Source organism: Ostrea edulis, chromosome 1, assembly GCF_947568905.1.
Source record: "Ostrea edulis chromosome 1, xbOstEdul1.1, whole genome shotgun sequence".
In the NCBI taxonomy this organism is placed as follows: Eukaryota; Metazoa; Mollusca; class Bivalvia; order Ostreida; family Ostreidae; genus Ostrea; species Ostrea edulis.
The window spans coordinates 98625745-98635627 of NC_079164.1; the positions used below are offsets into that span (position 1 = coordinate 98625745).

At 35.8% G+C, this 9883-nt stretch overlaps 1 protein-coding gene across 20 annotated transcripts in view; it reads left to right on the plus strand.

Moving 5' to 3' along the window:
- LOC125671318 (serine-rich adhesin for platelets-like) overlaps window positions 1–8486 on the plus strand; it is a 37659-nt gene extending 29173 nt beyond the window's left edge. For 17 of the 20 annotated variants that reach the window (XM_056140089.1, XM_056140061.1, XM_056140108.1 and 14 more), the window contains 7 exons: window positions 567–656; window positions 782–948; window positions 1279–1326; window positions 2175–2363; window positions 4073–4152; window positions 5004–5108; window positions 6947–8486. In XM_056140089.1, coding sequence (XP_055996064.1) covers window positions 567–656; window positions 782–948; window positions 1279–1326; window positions 2175–2363; window positions 4073–4152; window positions 5004–5108; window positions 6947–7125 — 858 coding nt within the window. In that variant the 3' untranslated portion in view covers window positions 7126–8486. Of the gene's footprint in view, window positions 1–566; window positions 657–781; window positions 949–1278; window positions 1327–2174; window positions 2364–4072; window positions 4153–4387; window positions 4422–5003; window positions 5111–6946 lie in introns of those variants that run through there. The other 3 variants (XM_056140123.1, XM_048906955.2, XM_056140128.1) reach the window with 2 other exon arrangements.
- Window positions 8487–9883: the final 1397 nt, after the last annotated feature.

The following is a 9883-nucleotide window of genomic DNA, read 5'->3' on the forward strand; positions in this document are numbered from 1 at the left end:
TTTAATACCGCATCATCTCATTTGACAATATTTTTCCTGCCCCACCATCTCATTGGACAATATTTTCATGCCCCACCATCTCATTGGACAATATTTGCTTGTACCACCATCTCATTTGAAAATATTTTCATGTCCCACCATCTTGTTCGACAATATTTTTATGCCCCACCATCTTGTTTGACAATATTTTTTGCCCCATTTTCTCATTTGACAATATTTTTATGCCTTACCATTTTCATTTGACAATAATTCATGCCCCACTATCTTCATTTCTTATTTGAGTATGTATGTGGGGGCATTTGTGTCCTATATCATATTTCTATAGATAATTACGTAATTGTGATAATCATAATCATGTTTGATATACCTCTGTTTAAACTCTGACAAAATCATAATCATGTTTGGAAGACCTCTGTTTAAACTCTGACAAAATCATAATCATGTTTGATAGACCTCTGTTTAAACTCTGACAAAATCATAATCATGTTTGATAGAACTCTGTTTAAACTCTTACAAATTCCAAAAGATAACTTTATAGCTTCTAACCTGATAGATTTTTGTTGTAGGTTGTCAAGAAATGTAATGATGGAGCCAAGCGAATGCAGCAAACTGAACAAATGTGTCATTTAGCCCGCAACCTAGAGTTCAGGGTGAAAGTAAGACAGCTCAGACTGAAATTCAGATTCAAATATCTCTCAGTATTTCTTTCTTTGATTCACAACCAAGTGTTCATGTCTTGAGAATTAAGCAATCGAATGTATAAAAAAACATATTTCATCAGGAAATCCCACTCATATCAGCGTCTCGGTTTCTGGTCAAACAAGGGGAGCTAACTCGTATTGTGACAGATTCTACAAGTCGGATTCCTTTTGGGAAGAGAGCTTCTAGCAAACAGCCAATCTACATCTACTTGTTTAATGACTTACTGATTGTCTCCAAGCGAAAAAAGTAAGTCATTTGTTTATGGACATGCACTGTACATGTAGCTAACATTACTTAGAATTTGCATCGAATTGATTTCTTTACGTACAAAGTGAGATTTCCAAAGCAGTGAAAAATATTGATAATGTTTTATAAAAATACAATGTTTAGAAAAACAAAATGACACATACAAATTATCCTAGTTTAGACAAATGAAAAATTTAATTGTTGATCATTTTCATCAACTTTTTGGATTGTGTGTGTAATTGGTGAATATCTTGGAGGGGGGGGGGGGGTATTAAAATACTGTAATATAAATGTAATGGTCATTGCTGGAGATTCTGCTTCCTATTACAGATGTAGGAGTTCTTACTCGTTTACTCCCCAGAATATATCCCTATTGTTGTAAGTAGAAACTGGTCCCCGGGCATGAACTGGTCCCTGAAAACAAATCGGGGGAAACTTTGAATGCCTCTGATAGAAACTTGTCTATCATCTCTGTACTGATAATGATTGAAATGCTTTGCTAATAACGTCAGACCTACAGAAGGTTGAATGCAGTGAGGCAGCTTCTACATTTAAACATTTCTACTCTGGTTGAGTCTCTAGAAGTCTTACATCTTAGTTGATAAGACATAAAGATGGGTACGTCCTTTCGGACATGCTTACGGTACTGTGGAACACAGGGAATACAGCTTCAGCGCATGTTGTATAATTAGTTTCATCATTTCTTGTCTGAGGGAATCTTCTTAGGAACGGATCAAACTTTGACAACACATGCTGACAAGTTTTTAGCTCTTAAGTTATAGGATGATAATGTTTCTTTTCAAGCATGTTAAATATCAGGAAGTAAGTTGACTGATTGATAAAGAAAAAGAATGTTCCTGTGCCTGTATTTAAGATATTTGTAATATCGAAACTTTATCAGATGTTACGTAATGCAGCATATATGTAATTGCAATAATTAGGAAATCATTCCTAGGTCATTCTTATTAATTTGAATGTTAAACTTATGAGTAATTCTGTCATATCTTCTTCACTGTGACTGTAGGAATGCAAGTCTAATGTTATCCATCATTCTCCTGTATACTTCATTAACTTCTGTCTTTTCTGAAATGAAAACTAATATTTCTATACATATACTGTAATAAGTACATTTATCACAAATATGATACTGAATATTTTTATTTGCTGGTAGATTTTGTGTAAAACTACAAGTTTTTAGGGGCTATATCTGTGTTGTTATGTTACAGTAACAGCACGTACGTGGTGACAGACTACGCCAAGAGAAATGCCCTCCACGTGGAGAATATCGACACCCCGGAGAAAACCAAGCTTTTGCCCAATGGGGTCCCCAGCGGTATCAAAAATCTATTTATAGTAGCACTGCTGGAGAACCACGAACAGCGTCAGGTGGAAATGGTACTCAGCTGCAAATGTCCGTACGTAAATTATGATATCAAAATCCATTCCTAGCAAAAAAGACCCTTATCTTATCCAACAATGATTTAAAACGTCATAATGAAAAAATGCAACGTCATGTTCTTTGTGTATTTGTAAAGAAAGACATCAATGTTACGAATCACCAATTGTCATCTTTGATTGGCTGTAACATCTTAATGACAATCAATATTGATCTTTGATTGGCTATAACATCTTAATGACAATCAATATTTCTCTGATATTTTGAGGGATTATTCTCTATCTATAGTTCATACTTTAAAACTAAATTATTTAAGGACCCTTTTTGCTATGTTGTAGCATAGGGTTCTCAAAATAAGTATATGACCCCCACCCTTCCTGGTTTTTAAGTACTTTGTAGATTGATTGCCTTGCTTGTATAAATTCTATAAATTTCAAATGATACAATTTGCAGTGTTTAGGGAGAGGGTGGTATGATACATTTTGCAGTGTTTAGGGAGAGGGTGGTCTGATACAATTTGCAGTGTTTAGGGAGAGGGTGGTATGATTCAATTTGCAGTGTTTAGGGAGAGGGTGGTATGATACAATTTGCGGTGTTTAGGGAGAGGGTGGTATGATACATTATGCAGTGTTCAGGGAGAGGGTGGTCTGATACAATTTGCAGTGTTTAGGGAGAGGGTGGTATGATACATTTTGCAGTGTTTAGGGAGAGGGTGGTATGATATATTTTGCAGTGTTTAGGGAGAGTGTAGTCTGATACAATTTGCAGTGTTTAGGGAGAGGGTGGTATGATACATTTTGCAGTGTTTAGGGAGAGGGTGGTATGATATATTTTGCAGTGTTTAGGGAGAGGGTGGTATGATACAATTTGCAGTGTTTAGGGAGAGGGTGGTCTGATACAATTTGCAGTGTTTAGGGAGAGGGTGGTCTGATACAATTTGCAGTGTTTAGGGAGAGGGTGGTCTGATACAATTTGCAGTGTTTAGTGAGAGGGTGGTATGATTCAATTTACAGTGTTTAGGGAGAGGGTGGTCTGATACAATTTGCAGTGTTTAGGGAGAGGGTGGTCTGATACAATTTACAGTGTTCAGGGAGAGGGTGGTCTGATACAATTTGCAGTGTTTAGGGAGAGGGTGGTCCAATAGTTTAATGGCTAGTGTCCCAATACCTTTGCAAATGATACATGTATTTAATTTTGCAATAATTTTTTTCAAAAATTTTGCAAACCAAACCATTGTGAACATTATGGGTTGGAGTCTGGATGTACAGTTGAAGCAACTTCAAGTTAATTGATGTCTCTAGAACCTATCAAACAGCAAGATATTTCCGCATCAAAGGTGGGGGGGGGGGGGGGGGGGGGGGACAACGAAAACTTGTTGAATATTCATCACATCGACAGGGGGGTGGAAAACTGAATATTTATTTGATAAAAAAGTTTGAAGTACAAGTGTCAAATTTACTTTTAGAACACAAAGCAACACAAGATGAAAAATGTTTTAAATTGAAGCATAAAAACTATATCTGAATGTTATGTGTGTGAAATGGAGATCAAATGATATTTTTTCATTTGTAAAATAGTAGACTTAATGTGTTGGAGATTAAATGTATTAAGGAAGCAGAGATGTCCCTGTTTCTATGTATTAAGAAAGCAGAGATGTCCCTGTTTCTAAAGTTTGTTACACGAGACTTTTAAAACATTGAGCGTCATGCATGTCCCACTGTGTTTTAGGAGTGACAGAACGCGATGGATCGATGCCCTCTCACCCACAGCTAAAGAATCGGACAGTGAGAAGATTTATGAAGAATGGGGTACGTACAATCATGGTCACAGTTAATTATCACTGACACCAGTGAAGTCGGGGCGTGAAGGAAAACATATTTTTAGAATCCGATGCTAAAAAATTTCGATGATAGATTTACCCACCATGCTGATTCAGCATTTTGAGGAATGTACGCAGTGGTTGAACATATTGATATTGTAGCCAGTCATAAATTTTTTATGATAAAACTTGTCAATGTATGATATATTGCTTTGTGATTGTAGTCGATAGGTCTTCCTGTTAAGACCTTGTCAGATGGTATGTAATGCTTTGATTGATGCTTATCTGACCTTTGACCCAGCTTGCATCAACCACACTGAACACACCCTTGTCCCAAAAATGACCCAGAGTTCATTATAAGAGATATATAGAGCCATTAAATGACATTTGATGATTGATAGCCCTACTAAATGGTTATACTGGCTTAGAATAGTCCCATGGAATGCATGCCTTTTCTTTTAACAGAGTTTTTAAGTTTTTGTGTCATTTGTTGACAATGAGTGCTTGGTCTTGGTTTTTAGGTTTTATGGCTGTATGGAAACCGCTTGTATCGGTGAAATAGATCCTTATTCATGTGGTCCTGTTGTGTATGCGACATGAATCACTTTATAACTCTTTTAGAATCTGCAAGCTTGTTTTTTATTATGCGACATTTCCAACACAAATACATTTGAAGCATATAGACACCTCATTCCTGTTATGTTACCCTGTACATCATGAACATGTTCTAAGCAGTCTGCTGTGTTTTGTTAACAATTAGACACGTGTCATCCTGTGAAATGTTTACCGTTTACGCTGATTGATGTAAGACGAAATTTTATTGGCTATTGTTATTCGTAGATTGTCCACAAGTGCAGTGTATCAAGCGATTTAACGCCACGGAACCAGATGAATTAGGTTTAGAAGAATCCGATGTGGTCAATGTCTTCAAGAAAATGGCAGATGGTATGTTGATAAAATCTCGTGAAAGTTAGAAGTGTGAATTTAGCACTATAATGACATTCTACCAACTCAACACTTAATTCATGTGAGAAGTGTGAATTTAGCACTATAATGACATTCTACTCAACAGTTTATGTAAGAAGACAGTACTGTACTACTACCACCTTGTAATTTGCTCATCATGAGCAAAATCATTCGTACAGGGCATTTGAACATACTTGAAATTTGGAAAATTGTCAATCCTGATATTACCTTCTTTTCATGAATTTTGCAATGTGCAAAACTTACTTTTTTGTACTATAGACAACTGGTCAACCACAATTTTAAATTCTTTAGCCTTCATTGATTTATTTTTACCCTTAATTTTTATTGTACTCATTATTTATATTTCAATTTTTCATAACTTGAGTCAGGTTGATCACTTAATCTTGAATATGTATAGATTACAACACTTGTTTTTTCTGTGATTTTTTTCTAAAGCCTAATTTGTATAAATAGTGAAGGTAATTAAGATTTGAGCTACAGAATGTCAAAAAATATGTAACTGCATGAAAGACTGCCTTAGTTCACTCTATAGACAAATCAGTCTTACAATATTCATCTCGCTAAAGACTGAACAAATTTTTTTATGCTTTTTGTCCATCAGTCTACCATTAATTTCACACCCTATTTTTGTCTATTATTTTCTTGCTCAAATGAAATTGAAAGCAGGAAAGGAAGCAGAAGTATAGGAAATGTAATAGTATTGGGTTTTTAAACAACAACTATATTTGGATTTCTGTCGTGGTAAAATTCAGAGGACAATCAATTGGTTTTGTTACACCTGTAAATTGTTCACAATTCTTCATTGTTTTGATGGGGAATTGATTTAAACAATAAAATGCTTTCTTTGTTGTTTTATTGGGTGATGAAGGTAGCAAGTATTGCAGAAAAAATCCATAACCTGTTTTAGCGAGTCATGCAAATTTTTTCTGCAATCATGCATTGCTACTTTCATCACTCAATAAAACAACATAGGGAGACATCTTATGGTATATATTTGTATTTTAATATTTTTTTTTAAAATATAAACTAGATTTAAGTACTAGGCAAAAAAAATTGATAATTAGTTTCTCAGGACAAACATTTCAGATTTTGATGAGGCAGGCATTTTTTTTCAACTTGGCTTTAGCATGAGTTATCTTTCCTTTTTATGTTGACTGTAGAATGATTACCTTTTCTTTCTCATGAATATGTTTATATAGAATAAGCAATAGAATTTTTATTTCTATAAGAGTTAGTTTCACATTACTTATTATTAAATGTATACTTGCACATAAATGAGTATGCATTCAATAATTATTTGATCAAAAAGATATAGTTAAAATTTTATTAACATCTCTGAAAGTTTTACATAAAATATTTATAATAGAAGAGTTATGTTAGGTAAAGAATTAATACTAATATAAATTGAGAAGGTACCTTTTCATGGGATGTGGTGGGGCCTGAGAATTTATTGATTAATTATTTTTGGCCTTAAATATCATATCGTTGACCCATTTGTTACGTTAAATGGAATAGCCTGACCCTGACAATGCTCCACATCTGGTAATGATTAAACAGACAGGTGGTACTAACTGGTAATTAACCAGATCAAACTAGTTTACAACAAACATGTATTCATTGTCGAGGATGAAAGCAATGTCAATTTCAAAAGAAATATAAGAGAAAAGATTCAGTGAATGTACATGTATATATATACATTGTATATATAATATATTGTCTCATGTGTGTCCCTCAGAAATAGGTTTGTTATACATGTTATAAGCACTTTGTATTTTATCGTTATTTCATTTTACTAGGTTGGTACGAGGGAGAAAGGATTCGTGATGGAGAGAAGGGATGGTTTCCCTCAGAACACACCGAGGAGATTATGAACTCGCACGTGAGATCGAGAAATCTCAGACTGAGATACCGACTCATGCTAGCTTCACAGGAATACAGCAATGCCAATGTTCAGGGCGGAATGATCAAAACCTGAGATACTGAACTTTTTCGTGTGGATGATGATGAAATAGACCTGTATGTGGGTGTACCGCCACGACAGACTGAATGGGTAGAATACTTATAACACTTACCCCTGGTTACTACAACATGACTGATATTTCTGTGTTTAATCCTACAACTGCCGGGTTAGACGACAAGACATTGTGTGGGATATTAGACGAGAGCCTGCTGATTTCAATATTCTCTGTGATTCTGGAACCTATGGTGCTTATAATTTGTATTTACTATTACGTCACAAGCATGAAAATATCAACTTGAGGAGAATTGCATTGTGTTATTTTTGATAACATGGATTATGGATATCAAGCGATCAGGTATGCACCCTGGGAAACTTCTTTTTTTAAACTGTGTCTGCAACAAAGAGGCCAAAGACATGTCTGCCAAAGATTTTCATATGGATGGCAGGCTAAATAGTGCCACATATATCGTGTATCACTTTCCACTTCAAGGAATACGGACATTTCCATAGCTAATATGTTACCTGGTCTGAAAGACCCCATTGTGTGTATGTTGTGTCGTATATAAACTGTAAATGTATGCACCTTTAACCAAATTATGTGATAATATGGGCAGAACTTGTTTTTATTTGTAAGTTGTTTCATACCGAAGATTTGTATTATTGTCATTGTATACTCAGTATTGTGATGAGAGATTTAGATTTGCTCACTAGCCATCGTTTCCTGGAATGCTACTTTAGTATGACTGGGGCGTTTCCCACAGTGGACGTAAGTTTTAGTCATTGTTATATTTTACTGTTTCACATGTGAGTTAACATTCCGTGTCTGTGGCTGTTATGAGAGATTTCCCTAGTCATAATCATTTCTGTGTTTTAATGGTATGTGTGGTACAGAAGGAAAACCAAGCTTTTAATTGTAACGGAGAAACTGTTTAAATCACCGTTATCAGTGTATTTTATCTGTGTGTGTGGTGGATGTTTTATGACAGGCTTTTAAAGTAAACTTTGTATATGCCATTACTCGACAGTTGAAGAATCATGCATGTAAACTTTTGAAGGTGCTTTTAATATTTCCATCCGATTTTAGAAAGAGAGAAATTCAACAGATATACATGCATATCTATTTCATTCTGATTTCTAATACCATATGTCATTATGCTTGATATTCTGGGGGTTTCTCTTTTGGCTTCTAGATTTCTGGAAAGCATATTCACCATCCTCCATACACTACTCTTATCGTATCATTATGATTAATGCAGACTCAGTCTTCATCCACTATACTGGCAATATTCTACTTTGTGTATTAAAAGCTTTTTATTTCTTATATTTTAAATATCTGTTTTTTTATGACATGGAATAAAATGCTATTACGAAACATGTATGAAATGAACTTAGTGTTTTTATCTATCACAGTCTGTCCTTCCCTAAACTTCCATGAGCTTTGGAATATTTTCTACCCCTTCAGAAATCTATTGGGCCTTTATATGTCGCCGGAAATCGGAGATTAGGGGCATATAGATTTTGACCTGTCCGTTCCTGGTATAAATGATTATAGCATTGGCAGACCTATGGTTTTTCTTTCAAAACAATGGCAGAAGAATTTTGGTATTCTTCATTTTCTACAGGTTGATGTGATTCAATAACCGAACATTCATATGTACTGCTGTAAAATCCAGGAGCTTCCGGGGCCTTCGCCCCATGACCCACGGGCAATCGTGACGCATGGGTTCAAATTACATGTGCACTCTTTAATAGTAAATTTGAACCCAAACGATATATATATTGCCTGTGCCTGGACCCACTGGGGGCTTTAAGGCGCCCCCGACCCTCTGCTTTATGAAATCGCGCTCCCTAACCTCAATTGCTGAATCCGCCCCGATAATATGGTACTATATAAGCAGTTAAAGATAAAAAGAAGATGCTACACGTCTCCGAGCTTTTCAACTTTCTCAGACACCAGTTTCTTCAAACAATTATTGATGCTAACCAATGGACCGCTTAAAAATGTATCAGTCAACCCCGAAAGATCACATGACAAATAGATGTGATAACTTTGACAGGGACCTCGAGATGCCTGTCCATACCATTTTTATTACAATTAACGAGTTCGGTTATACAGTTTCGTTTCCTTCTGTTTTGTTAGTTTCCTTTTGCTTCGTTTCGGCAGGTTTCGTTTCGGTAAATTTCGGTCCGTCCTGAACAAGGTAGAACACAGTAGGCCTATATGTGGTAATCAGAGGGCGACAGGGCGCAACATTTCATTTGAAAAATAAGACCTTCCAATAAATTGAATATTGTAGTGATTATTTAGGCAGTGTCTGTAAACTTGGCAGGTCACTAGAATCATTAGTACAATCAATAGGAAATCATTTATATATATAGTTTTTATCTACATTTCTTTAGTTCACCCCAAACCCTGGAATTAACCAGGTACGAATCTAAACTATGAAAGGCTAAGATAACGAACAGTGATCAATCTCGTAACTCCAATAAGCAACACAAAATAGAGAGTTGGGCAAACACGGACCCCTGGATATACCAGAGGTGGGTTCAAGTGCCTAGGAAGCGTAAGCATTCCCTGTCGACCGGTCACACCCGCCGTGAGTCCTGTATCCCGACCAGGCAAGCGGAGCCATCCGCAGCTAAAACCAGTGCACCAAGATTGGCCCAACAATCGGCATGGAACAGTATAAGTCAGTGCAAATACCTTACACTTACAGACCATGAGGCGTGCTACTACATCTCTAAATCGTACTGTTTCGCTCCGCGGAAATCA